Consider the following 17,142-nt stretch of genomic DNA (forward strand, 5'->3'; position numbering starts at 1 on the left):
TTAAACTCAACATTCAAAAAACAAAGATCATTCCATCTGGTCCCATCACTTCATGGCAAATAGTTAGGGTAAAAATGGAAACAGTGACAGACTTAATTTTCTTAGGCTCAACAATCACAGCAGATGGTGAATGTAGTCATGAAATTAAAAGATGCATGCTCCTTGAAAGAAAAGCTATGATAAACCTAGACAGCATATTAAAAAGTAGAGACACTTCTTTGCCAACAAAGGTCTGTCTAGTCAAAGCTATGGTTTTTCCAGTAGTCTTGTATGGATATGAGAGCTGGACCATAAAGAAAGCTGAGTGCCGAACAATTGATACTTTTGAACTGTGGTATTGGAGAAGAATCTTGAGAGTCCCTTGGACAGCAAGGAGATCAAACCAGTCAATCCTAAAGAAAATCAATCCTGAATATTCACTGGAAAGACTAATGCTGAAGCTGAAACTCCAATATTTTGGCCAACTGATGCAAAGAACTGATTCATTTGAAATGACCCTGATGCTGGGAAAGATTGAGGGCAGGAGGAGAAGGGGATGACAGAGGATGAAATGGTTGGATGGCATCACTGACACAATGGGCATGAGTTTGGGCAAACTCTAGGAGATGATGAAGTACGGGGAAGCCTGGCATGCTGCGGTCCATGGGGTCACAAAGAGTTGGACATGACTGAGCGACTGAACTGAACTGAGAGATTAAATAAGTGTAACCATGAAACAAAAACAGGACCTTGGGGACAGTGGGGGTAAGGAAGCTATATACACAGAAAAGAGCTAAGGGAACAGAAATGAGCTCTTGAAAATTAAAACTTTGATAAAAGATATGAAAAAGACAGTAGAAGTAGGTTTGTAAGATAAAGATGAGAAAAATTTCAGAAGATAGTGATAGAGAGAAAACTGAAAGAAGAAAATATATAAAAATTAGAGGTTGAATCCATGAGGTCTGGTATCCAAATACAGGTGTTAATGTACGGAGGGAATAACTACAGAAAATTATCAAAGAGGTAACTAAAAAGTTTTCCTAAAACTAATGAATCTGAATTTTGAGATGGAAAAGATCTTAGAACACTGGAACAAGTAAAAGCTCCTATAAACTAAGAGGGAAAAAGGAAAATACAGCAAACTAAGACAAGGAATCATATTTGCATCTCCCTTACTCTTTATGTCATACTCACAAAATGATAAAAAGTTAAAAAGAAAGAAACAAAACCCATTAGTATTAAAGGCATAGTTAAAATCAGAAATGGAATAGCCCTCATAGTCAATGAAAGAGTTTGAAATGCAGTACTTAGATGCAATTTCAAAAACAACAGAATGATCTCTGTTGGTTTCCAAGGCAGACCAATCAATATCACAGTAATCCAAGTCTATGCCTCAACCAGTAATGCTGAAGAAGCTGAAGTTGAATCATTCTATGAAGACCTACAAGACCTTCTAGAACTAACACCCAAAAAAGATGTCCTTTTCATTACAGGGGACTGGAATGCAAAAGTAGGAACTCAAGAGATACCTGGAGTAACAGGCAAATTTGGCCCTGGAATACAGAATGAAGCAGGGCAAAGGCTAATGGAGTTTTGCCAAGAGAATGCACTGGTCATAGCAAACACCCTCTTCCAACAACACAAGAGAAGACTCTACACATGGACATCACCAGATGGTTAATACCGAAATCAGACTAATTATATTCTGTGCAGCCAAAGATGGAAAAGTTCTATACAATCAGCAAAAACAAGACCGGGAACCGACTGTGGCACAGACCTTTATTGCCAAATTCAGACTTAAATTGAAGAAAGTATGGAAAATCATTCAAGTATAACCTAAATCAGATCCATTACAATTATACAGTGGAAGTGGGAGATAGATTTAAGGGGTGATATCTGATAGATTGCCTGAAAAACTATGAACAGAGGTTCTTGACATTGTACAGGAGACGGGGATCAAGACCATCCCCAAGGAAAAGAAAGGCAAAAAGGGAAAATGGTTGTCTGAGGAGGCCCTACAAATAGCTGTGAATAGAAGAGAAGTGAAAGGCAAAGGAGAAAAGGAAAGATATACCCATTTGAATGCAGAGTTCCAAAGAATAGCAAGGAGAGATAAGAAAGCCTTCCTCAGTGATCAATGCAAAGAAATAGAGGAAAACAATAAAGTGGGAAAATCTAGAGATCTCTTCAAGAAAATTAGAGATACCAAGGGAACATTTCATGCACAGATGAGCACAATAAAGGACAGAAATGGTATGGACCTAACAGAAGCAGAAGATAATAAGAAGAGGTGGCAAGAATACACAGAAAAACTATACAAAAAAGATCTTCATGATTCAGATAATCACGATGGTGTGATCACCAGCCTAAAACAAGACATCCTGGAATCTGAAGTCAAGTGGGCCTTAGACAGCATCACTATGAACAAAGCTAGTGGAGGTGATGGAATTCCAGGTGAGCTATTTCAAATCCTAAAAGATGATGCTGTGAAAGTGCTACACTCAATATGCCAACAAATTTGGAAAACTCAGTAGTGGTCACAGGACTGGAAAAGGTCAGTTTTCACTCCAATCCCAAAGAAAAGCAATGCCAAAGAATGCTCAAACTACTGCACAATTGCACTCATCTCACACACTAGTAAAGAAATGCTCAAAATTCTCCAAGCAAGGCTTCAACAGTACGTGAATCGTGAACTTCCAGATGTTCAAGGTGGTTTTAGAAAAGGCAGAGGAACCAAAGATCAAATTGCCAATATCTGCTGGATCATCAAAAAAGCAAGAGAGTCCCAGAAAAACATCTACTTAAGCTTTATTGACTATGCCAAAGCCTTTGACTGTGTGGATCACAAGAAACTCTGGAAAATTCTTTGAGATGGGAATACCATACCACCTGACCTGCCTCTTGAGAAATCTGTATGCAGGTCAAGAAGCAACAGTTAGAACTGGACATGGAACAACAGACTGGTTCCAAATTGGGAAAGGAGTGCGTCAAGGCTGTATATTGTCACCCTGTTTGTTTAACTTTATGTGCAGAGTACATCATGAGAAATGCTGGGCTGGATGAAGCACAAGCTGGAATCAAGATTGCCAGGAGAAATATCAATAACCTCAGATATGCAGATGGCACCACCCTTATAGCAGAAAGTGAAGAACTAAAGAGCCTCTTGATGAAAGTGAAAGAGGAGAGTGAAGAAGTTGGCACAAAGCTCAACATTCAGAAAACTAAGATCATGACATCTGGTCCCATCACTTCATGGCATAGATGGGGAAACAGTGGAAACAGTGAGAGACTATTATTTTGGGCTCCCAAATCACTGCAGATGGTGACTGCAGCCATGAAATTAAAAGATGTTTGCTCTTTGGAAGAAAAGTTATGACCAACCTAGATAGCATATTAAAAAGCAGAGACATTACTTTGCTGACAAAGGTCTGTCTAGTCAAAGCTATGGTTTTTCCATTAGTCATGTATGGATGTGAGAGTTGGACTATAGAGAAAGCTGAGCGCTGAAGAATTGATGCTTTTGAACTGTGGTATTGGAGAAGACTTGAGAGTTCCTTGGACTGCAAGGAGATTCAACCAGTCCATCCTAAAAGGAAATCAGTCCTGAAAATTCATGGGAGGGACTGATACTGAAGCACAAACTCCAATACTTTGGCTACCTGATGTGAAGAACTGACTCACTGGAAAAGACCCTGATGCTGGGAAAGATTGAAGGTGGGAGGAGAAGGGGACAACAGAGGATGAGATGGTTGGATGGCATCACCGACTCAATGGACATGAGTTTGAGCAAGTTCCAGGAGTTGTTGTTGGACAGGGAGGCCTGGTGTGCTGCAGTCCATGGGGTTGCAAAGAGTTGGACACGACTGAGTGACTGAACTGAAGTGAACTAACATACAAAAAGGAAAAAACTCATAGGGCAATATTTATCTGCCTCAGGATGGGGAAATAACTTTCTAAACTTAAAAGCCATGAAAGGCATTACATAGGAAAAACTCAACTTTTTAATAAGACTGAAATGAATGTCAAAAATCATTTTAAACTAAATATAAATTTAAGAAATGGCAAACTGGGAAAAAACTATAACTAGATTCAACAAGAGGTTTCATATGTAAAATATTCATATGAGCAGTTTGTAAAGTATTCATATACTATGTAAAATATGTGAAATATTCACATAATATGTAAAATGTTCACATAAGTAGATGAGGCGAAACACTAGAAGCATATTAGAGAAAAATGGGCAAAGCATACGAACCAGTGTATGTGATAAAATCCAAATGGGGCTAGCATTCATTGAAGAAAAAAAAATCAATCTTAGTAGTAATCCAAGACGTATAATTTAAAACTTGGGCTACTCTTTTTCACTTACAAATTAAAAGATTTTTTTCAGAGCAAAGTTAATAGTAAGGATGTAAAGTGATATCTTTCTGGAAAATTTTGGCAATATGAGTTAAGGATCTTAAAATGTTTAAACTTTGCAATGTGGTAATTCCATTTCTAAATGGAGAAAGGTAAGAGGAGAAAGGTTGCAGTGTGTGCTGATGATTTTACTTATTTTTTTAATAAAAATTTTTGGAGTGTGCCCTATGTAAAGTACCAAGATCCTTTGGAAAATATGATGATGATCAAGACATAGACAATGCTCTCAAAATATTTTCCTATGGAAGATAAGACAAGTATAGAAATAACTGTAGAGACTGAGAATACAATTAAGTTAAATATAAATTTTTCTACATCTTGGTTTTTTCCTCCATAAACTGGGGATAATGATAATACCAGTTTTATAGACTAGTTGTGAGGTTTGAATGAGATACTTTACAGACCGTGCTTTAAAAAAACCATGACAAAATGAAGTGCAGATAAAGGTGATGCTTGCTGTTGTAGAAATGATAAATGCTGAAAGAGAACTATAGAAAATCAAAGAAGAGATTGTGCTTTTTTGGGAGCAGTAAAGGAAGATGAGGAGTCAAGTTCATCCACTTAGGAAGCAGTGGGATTTAGGGACTGAGAAGTAAGGAGATTTTGGAAGAGAAGTGGGAAGAAGGAGACAGTTTGACATTTAACGTCGTTGTTTTAGTTGCTAATTTGTGTCTGACTCTTTCCACAGCCAAGCTCCTGTGCCTGTGTCCGTGGGATTTCCCAGGCAACAATACTGGAGTGGGTTGCCATTTCCTTCTCCAGGGGAGAAGCCAGGAGTATACTGGCATTGTTTTGAGACACAGCCAGGAATGTGTTTGGAACAGAGAGAGCAAAGAGTCGGATAGAAAGGGGTAAGGTCAGGAGGTGATGGTGGGCCAGATCACGTAGGGACTTTTGGACATTCCAAGGATTCTAAGTGGGGTGGAGTAGGTATGCCTGAAGTTTGAGGATAGGGAAGGTGACATAGAATATTTAGAGGGTGGAAATTAGGGGAGTATAAGAGGATTAGGCATATTAAAAAGCAGAGACATTACCTTGCCAAAAAAGGTCCATCTAGTCAAAGCTATGGTTTTTCCAGTAGTCATGTATAGATGTGAGTTGGACTATAAAGAAAGCTGAGCACCGAAGAATTGATGCTTTTGAACTTTGGTGTTGGAGAAGACTCTTGAGAGTCCCTTGGACTGCAAGGAGATCCAACCAGTCCATCCTAAAGGAGATCAGTCCTGGGCGTTCATTGGAAGGACTGATGTTGAAGCTGAAAGTCCAAGACTTTGGCCACCTTATGTGAAGAACTCATTTGAAAAGACCCTGATTCTGAGAGAGACTGAGGGCAGGAGGAGAAGGGGACGACAGAGGATGAGATGGTTGGATGGCATCACCAACTCAATGGAGATGAGTCTGGGTAAACTCCAGGAGTTGGTGATGGACAGGGAGGCCTGGTGTGCTGCAGTCCATGGGGTCACAAAGAGTTGGACACGACTAAGCGAGTGAACTGTACTGAACAAAGAGGATTAGGAAACAGAGAGAGCACTTGAAATTGAGTTAATGAAATAGTTTGCTGATACATCTTTTTTTTTCTTCTAAATTTAACGATACTATTACTTTTGTTTCACTGTTAAGAATGATACTTGCTATTTTTTTACATTAAAATTCTTTATCTTGCAAAAGAAGTTTCCCTTGATGCTTTACAAGTAAGAATTTTTAAATCATGAATGGATGTTGCATTTTATCAAATGCTTTTTTTTTGGATACCTACAATATGATGATATGTTTCCCTTTGTTAATATTCTGAATTATACCATTAGATTTTCTAATGCTGAATCATTCTTGTATTCTATTTAGTCATGATGTATTATTATTTTACTGTATTGCTACAGTATTTCATTGGATAATATTCCATTTTATGCTTTTATCTATGCTTATAAACAAAGATAGCCCATAGCTATATTTTCTATTGTCCTTTATTTAATTTTGCTATCAGAGATAAGAATAGCCTCATCTGAGTAGCTTTCCACCTTTTTCTATACTCTGAAACAACTTGAATAATAAGAGTTAGCTGTTTCTTGAAAATCTTCTAGATCCACAAATAAAATGACTAGATTCACATATGAAATGACCTGGACTTTCAAGGGACATACTTTGAATCAGATCTTTATACTGGGATATTGAAGCTTTCTTGTTTTTCTTGGATCCATTTTGTATGTTTCCTCCCTAGAAAATTATTTTTCTCTCTTATCTTTGGAAACTTTTGCTGTCATGTTGCTCCTAATATTCTCTTTTGAGATTTAAAAAATTCTCTGCTGTTACTAGCTTTGTGCCCTATTTCATTCCTAGTAAATTATTTTTTTCTTCTTCCTTTTTAAAAACTTATTTATTTTCTTTTTGGTAGCTCTGGGCCTTCACTGTTGTGTATGGGCTTTCTCAAGTTGCGGTGCGCCGGCTTCTCTTTGCAGTGGCTTCTCCTCCTGCCGTGGAGCACCAGCTCCAGGCACCTGCTTCGGTGGTTGAAGCAGGCAGGCTCACTAGTTGTGGCTCATGGGCTTAGTCCTCTGAGGCATGTTCAGTCTTCCCAGACCAGGGACTGAACCCGAGTCCCCTGCATTTACAGGTGGATTCTTATCCGTTTTACCACCAGGGAAGTCCCTTTCTTCCTTTTCTCATGCCCAGTTATTCCCATAATTTGTTGCTCTTATTAATTTCTTCAAAGAATATTTTTGGTCATCAACTTTCTGTTTTGTATGTGTTATCTCTCACTAATTTCATCTTTATTCTTTGTTATTTTTTAATTCTTCTTTCTCTTTTTTTAATTTTTAAATATACTTTTTTAGCATTTTCTCTTCTCTTTTTTAGCTTCTTCAACTGAATGTTTAGTTCATTTATTTTCAATCCCTCTTCCTTTTCCTTTTTGTTATATCTCTGACTCCTTTAATGCTTTTCACCCTAAGCTCTATTTTTAAATATATTTATTAAACTAATTTAAGTAAATTTTTAAAAATTTAGTTCACAGAGATCTGTGAAAATCATTATAGCTTGATGAATTATGACAACCATTCTGATAGCTGTGTTTACCTATGTTTCAAACAGAATATGTATATTACTCTAGAGACTTCCTCATAATTCCACTCATAACCTCTCTTCTTCACAAAGGTAACCACTATTATGACTTCTAACATAGATTACTTTGCCTCATTTTTATCTTTGTATAAATGGAAGCATAAAATAGATATTCTTTTGAGCCTAGATAATTAGTTTTATGTTTATAGAATTACGCCTATATTTTCATGTAATTCTTATTTTTTTTTCATTGCTGTATTGTATTACACTATGAATATACTATGATGTGTTTATCCATTCTACTGTTGATTGACATTTGGGTTGTTTCCAATGTTTAGTTACTAGAAATAATGTTGTTTTGAACATTCTTGGACTTGACCTTCAGTGCATGGGCATACACATAGCTAGGCATGTGGTAACAGTTGAATCATAGCAAAAGGGTAAACTCAGGACATATAGTACTGTCCAAATTATTTTTCAAAGTGAGTGTAATGATTTTCATTCTCCTTACTAGAATATAAGAATTTCCATTGTTCCACATTAATACCATTTCTTGTATTGTCAGTCTTGTGAAATTTTAGCCTTTATTTGAAGATGCAATTATATTCCATGATACAGTTTTATTTGTAGTTCTTTATTAACATTTTCAAACATTAGTTTTCAACCTTTCTGTATATATACTTTTTAGGTTTTGTTTTCAATACCACCCTGAAGACACTACATTTGAGATATCTGTCCAGGACTGGGTAATTCAATATACCTCAAGTGGACAGAGCCAAAGGTCAACTGAGGAACATCATAGACTTGCAGGCTCAGCCACCAGCAGTCCTGAGCAAAGCTTCTGCCCAGACTGGATTCCGCTGGAGAAGCAGCAGGCCTAAGCAGTACCATTAGCTCATTGTATTAAAGTCCACTGGTCATTCCTTCTGACTCACAGATCCTCAAACTGTTTTTGAAAAAGTAACATTTTCCAGCATCCTCACCTATCCACAATATACAGAAAAACTTGGCAGTTTGTTTCTTATTAATGGAAGCTATGAAGTCCAGTTTTGCTCGGAACCCAAGTTGTAGCATAATGATATTTCATCCAACCAAAGAAGAGTTTACTGATTTTGATAAATACATCACTTACATAGAATCGCAAGGGGCCCACCGAGCAGGCTTGGCTAAGATAGTTCCACCCAAGGAATGGAAAGCCAGACAGACCTACGACGATATCAGTGACATCTTAATAGCCGCTCCGCTGCAGCAGGTGGTCTCTGGGAGGGCAGGTGTGTTTACTCAATACCACAAAAAGAAGAAAGCTATGACAGTGGCAGAGTACCGCCGCTTAGCAAATACTGAAAAATACAAGACTCCATCACACTTAAATTTTGAGGAATTGGAGCGAAAATACTGGAAAACCCGCGTGTACAAGTCCCCGATATACGGCGCGGACATCAGTGGCTCTTTGTTTGATGAAAACACGAAGCAGTGGAACCTGGGGCACCTGGGAACCATCCAGGACCTGCTGGAGCAGGAGTGCGGGGTGGTCATCGAGGGCGTCAACACTCCCTACCTGTACTTCGGCATGTGGAAGACCGCCTTCGCCTGGCACACGGAGGACATGGACCTTTACAGCATCAACTTCCTGCACTTCGGGGAGCCCAAGACCTGGTACGCGGTGCCGCCCGAGCACGGCTGGCGCCTGGAACGCCTGGCCCGCGAGCTCTTCCCGGGCAGCTCGCGGGACTGCGAGGCCTTCCTGCGGCACAAGGCGGCGCTCATCTCGCCCACGGTGCTCCGAAACAACGGCATCCCCTTCGGTCGGGTCACGCAGGAGGCGGGCGAGTTCATGGTCACCTTCCCCTACGGCTACCACTCTGGCTTCAACCACGGCTTCAACTGCGCCGAGGCCATCAATTTCGCCACCCCGCGCTGGGTCGATTATGGCAAAGTGGCCTCGCAGTGCAGCTGCGGCGAGGCGCAGGTGGCCTTCTCCATGGACGCCTTCGTGCGCATCCTGCAGCCCGAGCGCTATGAGCTGTGGAAGCGCGGGCAGGACCGGGCGGTGGTGAACCACGCCGAGCCCGCGGCGCCGGGCGGCCGGGAGCTGAGCGCCTGGAGGGAGGTGCAAACGCTGGGACCCAAGTACTACCCGCCTCGCCGCACCGCCCGCCGACGTCAGCCCGTGTCTTCAAGAGAGGGCACCGACCCCAGAGCCCCTGTGTGGGCCATGTCCCTGCGCCCCTTGCCTGCCCGGGGTTCCTGCCCCGCCTCCCAGTTGGACGCTGTCACCCGCAGGAGCTCACGGAAGCCCAGCCAGACCTGTCCGCTCTCGCCATGTCAGTCGGTGGCGCAGTGTCTCCACCCAGTCGGCAGATGTGGTTCTCGTCGTCGTCCTCGGGAAAAGGGCACTCGCGAGCTGACTGCCCCCATCAGAGCTAAGAGGGGCCTCGCTCTAGACCCCAAGGCTCGGGACCTCAAGGCTCAACGCCTGTCTGCAAAGGGACGGATGGACAACCCTGCCCCAACGAGCCCTGGACTCTAGCCTCCTGCTAAGGCCTCCAGGTATGACTGTGGCCCTGCCCCATAACCCAGCCTTTGTACCCCACTGCTCTTGGGTGTGGAGGATCCTCAAGAGTGGTCACATAGACATTTCAGAGGGTTGGGTATTTGCGGGGCATTAGTCTTGCATGGGGAGAAGGCAATGGCACCCCACCCCAGTACTCTTGCCTGGAAAATCCCATGGATGGAGGAGCCTGGTAGGTTGCAGTACATGGGGTTGCTAAGAGTCGGAAACGACTGAGCGACTTCACTTTCACGTTTCATTTTCATGCATTGGAGAAGGAGATAGCAACCCACTCCAGTATTCTTGCCTGGAGAATCCCAGGGACAGGAGAACCTGGTGGGCTGCCATCTATGGGGTCGCACAGAGTCGGACACGACTGAAGCAGCAGCAGCAGCAGTCTTGCATAGGGGCTTCCCAGGTGGCTAGTGGCACAGAACCCACTTACCAACATGGGAGACCCGGGGGACATGGGGCCGATTCCTAGGTAGGGAAGATGCTTGGAGGGGGGCATAGCAATCCCATGCACAGAGGAACCTGGTGGGCTAGAATCCATAGGGTTGCAAAGAGTTGGACATGCCCAAAGCGACTGAGCACGCATGCAGTCTTGCATGAGGGTCCCTCCTGTGTTGCTTCTGGAAGTGGTGGGTCCATGGTGTTTACTCAGTTCTCCAATGTTTGTTCTTTCTCCCAGAACCTGGAATCGTCAGACACTGCTAACTCCTGTGTCACCAGCTGAGGCTTCATCCACTGGACACTCTAGTGACCCTGTGAACTAGGTCCTGCTGAGGTCACCAGAGCTGATCTACCTCAGATCCCATCCCGTGGGCCAGCTCTGGATGCTGCCTAGCTTCTGAAGAATCCTGGGATTTGAGTACTCTCCGACTTCTCTCCGTTTCTTCTTCCTACTTCCTTTTTTCCCACCCCTTGCTTTTGCCACACAAAGCTCTTTTGACCAATTAGGTCAGTAGAGGTTCAGATAATAATATAGAATATTTCTGAGTCTTTAATTTATTGAAAAAATGTTCTCTGCCAGTATTTGTTTGCAACTATTATTAAAGGCAACCAAAAAGTTAACATCTGACTTGATTTCTGGAATTGTTCAATCATTAGAGAGGTGGTAACGTTTTTATGCACTTTTCTGAATAATTATATGAAAACATTTAAAGCAAAACTTATTTTTATGAGCTTGTTGCATTATGTGGTATTGATGAATGAGTTGGGGGTTGATTGTTGGGTTCTGGCTGACTGGCTGGGTTGGGAGATTTGGGTTGCAGCCATATCTTAAGGATGACTTGGTGGAAATCACCTGGAGAGATGAGCCAACATGGGACAAAGAGTTCCAGCTCTCCACTCTCTTCTCGATGTGAGTCTATTTCACATGGTTAAGTCATGGATACATCCCAATAAATGAATCCACACATAAATGAACAAGAATTTCAAGTGGGCATATGTTCTGTGAAGCAATGAAAGAGGGTGGGATGAGACAGCGGAATGGGTAGTCTGGTTCGAGTGGTCAGGAAATACTTCCTAGAGCAGGAGACCTTTCCCAGTCCCAAATGACAAGAAGGGACGTCCAGAGCTGATTTCCACTTGGAAGAAACAGCAAGTGTAACAGATGTAACATAGAGCTTGGGGTGGTTGTTTTTGCAGAGATAGAAAGGAAGCTCCTTTGTATCTGGAGCGTAGAAAGGGGAGAGACGGGGTGCAAGGTATATAGGACCTTGTAGCTCATGATGAGTATTTGAGTTTATTCAACTTGAAATGAGAATGCTTTGGAAGTTTAAAACAGCACTTGACACGATACAATTTGCATATTTAAATAACCACCTCCATTGTTCTGTGGACCACGCTCCGTCGTGTCTGACTTTGCAACTGCATGGACTGGAGCCCACCAGGTTCCTCTGTCTATGGAGTTCTCCAGGCAAGAATACTGGAGTGGGCTGCCATTCCCTTCTCCAGGGGAACTTCCTGACCCAGGGATCAAACCCGTGTCTCCTGCATCGCAGGTGGATTCTTTATTGCCTGAGCCACCAGGGAAGTCCCAAAACAGGAGACAGGTGATGGTGATTGACTCAGGCCGTAGTGCTGAAAATGCACAGAAGTGGCCAAACAGAATAGATTTTGAAAACTGGATGCAGAAGGAAACATTTTAGAGAATCAAAACACATCTCTCTTCCCTCCAGCTCTGCCCCCACAGAATTTCCAGAAGACTTTCGAATCTTAAGCACCATGTAAAATGAAAGGGAACAGTCATGAACAAGTAAGGCTTCTCTGAAGTTCTGATTGAGACATAGCAAAAGCTCACGTCTCACTCCTGTCACCATGCAGCAAGGCAAATTTGTGGTAGTGTATACTGTGGAAAATTGAAATTGAGAAACTGAACTTAGGGATTCCAGGCACAGTGGAGGACGGCAGTGAAATGCTTGGCTGAAAAGATGATTAAGTCCTGTATTGAGATGGTGGAACCACAGGATGGAAGCTGACTGGAATTACTGGACAGGTAGCAGCCCTAGAGAGCACTTGGACCATAATAGTAGATCTTATATGAGCAGGGGTAACTTTTAGTGACTGAGATGTTGGGGGGTTTTGGCCCTTTAATATAGGTCAGTTGTGGGTATGGTAGTGCAGAGAAATAAAAGAACTCTGAAAAGTCTCTATGAAGACAGTAGCCTGGCTCATATTTCTATTTGCAATTTTAGAAACAGAAGTTCTCCTTGTTATATTTCAGGAATATCACAGTCTCCTCCTTGGCATATAGATGTCCTGGAGAGCCTGGGATAACAAAATTGGGGGATTGGAAGAAAAAGAAACAAAAGCAGTTTCCAGAAAATATTGCTCCCATTGTACTCCTTATGTTTTCACTCAAGTTACTTTCACACTTAAAAAAAATATATATTTCCCAGGTTTCTCTGATGGCTCAGTGGTAGAGTCCGCTTGATAATGCAGGAGACTCTGGTTCAATTTCTGATCTGGGAAGATCCCATATGCCTTGGAGCAACCGAACCTGGGCACCACAACTATTGAGTCTGTGCTCTAGAGCCGGGGAACCGCAACTGCTGAAGCCTGTGAGCCCTAGAGCCTGTGCTTAGCAACAAGAGAAGTCATCCTAGTGAGAAACCCGGGCACCACACCTGGAGAGTAGCCCCCATTTGCCGCAACTACAGGAAAGCTTGTGCAGCAATGACCCAGCACAGACAAAAATCAATCAATCAATATTTTTTTTAAAGCGTTACACTTTCTTAAAAAAATTTTTTTTTTCCTAACCTAATCAGGACAAGCAGTGTTAAGTATACAGATTAGCTGTAACAATAAACTGGTTTCTAAATTAGTCTTCTTGCCCTCAGTAGGCATTTCTCCAAAGAAGATATACAAATGGCCAACAGGCACATGAAGATTCTCAACACTGCTAATTACTAGAGAAATGCAAATCAAAACCACAGTGACATCACCTCATACCTGTCAGAATGGACATCTCAAAAAGCATAGAAATAAATGCGGCAGAGGGTATGGATGAAAGGGAACCCTCTTCCACCTTGAGGGGGACGTAAATTGGTGCAGCTACTATGGAGAACAGTATGGAGGTATTTTTAAAAAACTGAAAGTATAGAGCTACCATATGATCTAACATAAAATGGATGGGAATAGGCTAAGTTAATTCAGATGACCATTATATCTACCACTGTGGGCAAGAATCCCTTAGGAAAAAATGGAGTAGTCCTCATAGTCAACAGAAGAGTCCAAAATGCAGTACTTGGGTGCAATCTCAGAAACAAAAGAATGATCTCTGTTCGTTTCCAAGGCAAACCATTCAATATCATGGTAATCCAAGTCTATGTCCCAACCACTAATGCTAAAGAAGCTTAAGTTGACCAGATTTATGAAGACCTACAAGGCCTTCTAGAACTGACACCAAAAATAGATGTCTTTTTTATCATAGGAGATTGGAATGCAAAAGTGGGAAGTTAAGAGATAGCTGGAATAATAGGCAAGTTTGGCCTTGGAGTACAAAATGAAGCAGGGCATTGGCTAACAGAGTTTTGTCAAGAGCACATGCTGGTCATAGCAAACATCCTTTTCTAACAATCCAAGAGATGACTCTACACATGGACATCATCAGACGGTCAATAACAAAATGAGATTGATAATATTCTTTGCAGCCAAAGATGAAGAAGCCTCATATCACCAGTAAAAACAAGACCTGGATCTGACTGTAGCTCATATCATGAGCTCCTTATTGCAAAATTCAGGGTTAAATTGAAGTAGGGAAAACCACTAGGCCATACACCTAAATATGACCTAAATCATTTTCCTTATGATTCTACAGTGGCAGTGACAAATAGTTTCGAGGGATTAGATCTGGTAGAGTGCATGAGGAACTATGGATGGAGGTTCATAACATTGTACAAGAGGCAGTGACCAAAACCATCCCAAAGAAAGAAATGCAAGAAGACATAGTGGTTGTCTGAGGAGGCTTTACATATAGCTAAGGAAACAGAAGTGAAAAGCAAGGGAGAAAGGGAAAGATATACCCGACTGAATGCAGAGTTCCAGAGAACAGCGTGGACAGAGAGATAGGAAGGTCTTCCTAAATACACAATGCAAAGAAATAGAGGAAAACAATAGAATCAGAAAAACTAGAGATCTCTTTAAGAAAATTAGAGATAGAGAGGGAACATTTATTAACACAAGGATGGGCACAATAAAGGACAGAAGCGGTAAGGACCTAAGAGAAGCAGAAGAGATTAAGAAGTGGAAAGAATATACAGAAGAACATACAAGAAAGGTCTTAAAGGCCTGGATAACCATGATGGTATGGTGAGTAACCTAGAGCTGCTTTAAAGTTGTGTGTTCACTCAGTCATGTCCAGCTCTTTGTGACCCCATGGACTGTAGCCTGCCAGGCTCCTCTGTCCATGGGATTTCCCAGGCAAGAATACTGGAGCGGGCTGCCATTTCCTTCTCCAGGGGATCTTCCCAACCCAGGGATCGAGCCCCGGTCTCCCAAATTGCAGGCAGATTCTTAACCACATGAGCCACCAGGGAAGTGCCATTCCTATAATTTTCAACCTCTCAGTTCTCTGTTGATTGGTTTAAAAATCAAAAGGGCACAGACTACCTGGGCTGACCAATCAGAGCCCTCATCCCATGATTACTGTTGATTGGTCCTGATCAAATTATACCTTTGCCCAGGTATAAAGCCAGAGCCATCAGGACATTGGTCTGCATTTGGAGACCAGCTGCTGAGAGAACACTGTCTCTCTGGATCCTTGAATAGCTCCAACTGGAGTCAGGATTTTGTTGATTGGAGGTATGTCATTTTATTTCTACTTGTGCTTGTAAGCAAAAGAGGTGTTTTTCTATTATAAGTTTTTAAAAGTTACTATATATATATATATACTGTACTGTATACATATATATATATAGAGAGAGATACATTGGGATATTATTTCCTTGTGTTTTTATTATTAAACTATTTTCTGACAAATGGAGCTAATTTTTTTCTTAATTTTTTTTAATAAAAATCACAAAGATTTTCAGGATAAAGTGCCTCATTTAGTTAACTGGGATCCAATGGAAATAAGATGGTTTCTAGAATTGGGTAAGGAGTGAGTCAATTAGAAGGAACTTGAAAAATGTGTGGGATCAAATTAAAGACTTTGATTGGATATGAGGATATTAGAATTAGGGTGGTGCTGATTGAGCTGAAACTGAGGTGGGACAGATAGAGCCAGACTTTGAGCACAACCTTTTTTATTTAGAGGCTGAATTATTCAAGGAAACAATTTTCTGGGTTGTAGTGTTTCCTCATTTGGAATTAAGGTTTTAGATTAGCAGGAGGCAAGCACTTTTTTTTTTTTTTATGTTTGTCCTTTAAAATACAAAGATGAAAAAGACATTTTATATTAGAAAGCAACATTTTTCCCCTGGTAAAATTCTCATTTATGCATTTAAAGTACAAGTATTAAATGCATATGATTTTGACTTCTTCTTTGGAGGCATGTATTTGTTACTAAAGGAATTGAAACTTTTTTACTATTTCACTTCATAATTGATGTTAATTTGTACATGGGATCTATAGATTTTGTATGCTAATCAGTGTTCAGAAACTTGGTTGATCCATATATTTCTAATAATCTGTTTGTGAATGCAATTTAATAATTAGACTTTAGTTGGAATGTTTCAGATGTTTGCTCATTAAGGATAATACTTGTTAGGAACATGCACACTGGTATCTGTACTTTCTGTCTTTCTCTGCCTTATTTCGCTTGGAATAATACCCTCCATGTCAACCAATGCTGTTGTGAATGGCAAAATTTCATTCTTGTTTATCACTGAGTAGTATTCCACCAGATATCTATGTCACATCTTCTGTATTCATTCAACCATGGATGGACACTATGGTTGTTTGCATATCTTGGCTATTGTGAGTAATGCCTCAAGGAACCTAGGAGGGCAGATGTTATTTTGATATTCTGTTTTTATTTCATTTGGATATATACCCAGAAATGAGATTGTTGGATTATATAATAGTTTTATTTAAAATTTTTAAAGAACCTCTATACAGTTTTCCACAGTATGTACCGTAGCTGCACCAATTTACATTCCTGTTTAAAAAGTATATTTTTGCCCTTAAATTCAAATTTTGAAATTAAGATTGCTGTAAAATTTTGTGTTAAATCAGTTCCTTTTATCATCTACTCATCTTCAGATATTCTGTATTTTCTTTAGGTTTGGCTTTGAAACTTCCATGAAGACACTTTTTGTCACAGTGAGCTGAGAAACTGCCAGGCACTCAAGCCTGTGAATCTGGGGCGGCCTCCGAGGCACTTACACCCTCAACCAAAGAAAGTCACAGAGCTGCAGGCCGAAGCAGGACTTGGTTCAGGGAACCTTCCCCTCTGGGAAACACCCTCTTTCCTTGGGCTACAGAATACAGACGAGGGTGGGTTGTCGTTCCGGTGGATTAACAAGCTGGAAAAGATACCACCTCACTGGTTTAAAGGTTCTAGTCTGAGTCACTGCCCCTCAGACACAGCAAAAATTTCTAAAAACAAAGTCTAGGGAAGAGGTTACTCCCTAAGCTCTCAGGTGCCCACAGCATACCTAAGAGCCGGAGAGGCCACTGCTGATTATATTGCA

The 17,142-nt window shown here is 41.1% G+C and overlaps 1 protein-coding gene across 7 annotated transcripts in view; it reads left to right on the forward strand.

Annotated features, from left to right (window-relative positions):
* The window catches only part of KDM4D (lysine demethylase 4D), a 28,629-nt gene extending 17,552 nt beyond the window's left edge, over window positions 1–11,077 (forward strand). For all 7 annotated transcript variants that reach the window (XM_070473652.1, XM_070473649.1, XM_070473651.1 and 4 more), the window contains 2 exons: window positions 8,141–10,002; window positions 10,695–11,077. In XM_070473652.1, coding sequence (XP_070329753.1) covers window positions 8,480–9,982 — 1,503 coding nt within the window. In that variant the 5' untranslated portion in view covers window positions 8,141–8,479 and the 3' untranslated portion in view covers window positions 9,983–10,002; window positions 10,695–11,077. The remainder of the gene's footprint in view (window positions 1–8,140; window positions 10,003–10,694) is intronic.
* Window positions 11,078–17,142: the final 6,065 nt, after the last annotated feature.

Source organism: Odocoileus virginianus, chromosome 10 (assembly GCF_023699985.2).
Source record: "Odocoileus virginianus isolate 20LAN1187 ecotype Illinois chromosome 10, Ovbor_1.2, whole genome shotgun sequence".
In the NCBI taxonomy this organism is placed as follows: Eukaryota; Metazoa; Chordata; class Mammalia; order Artiodactyla; family Cervidae; genus Odocoileus; species Odocoileus virginianus.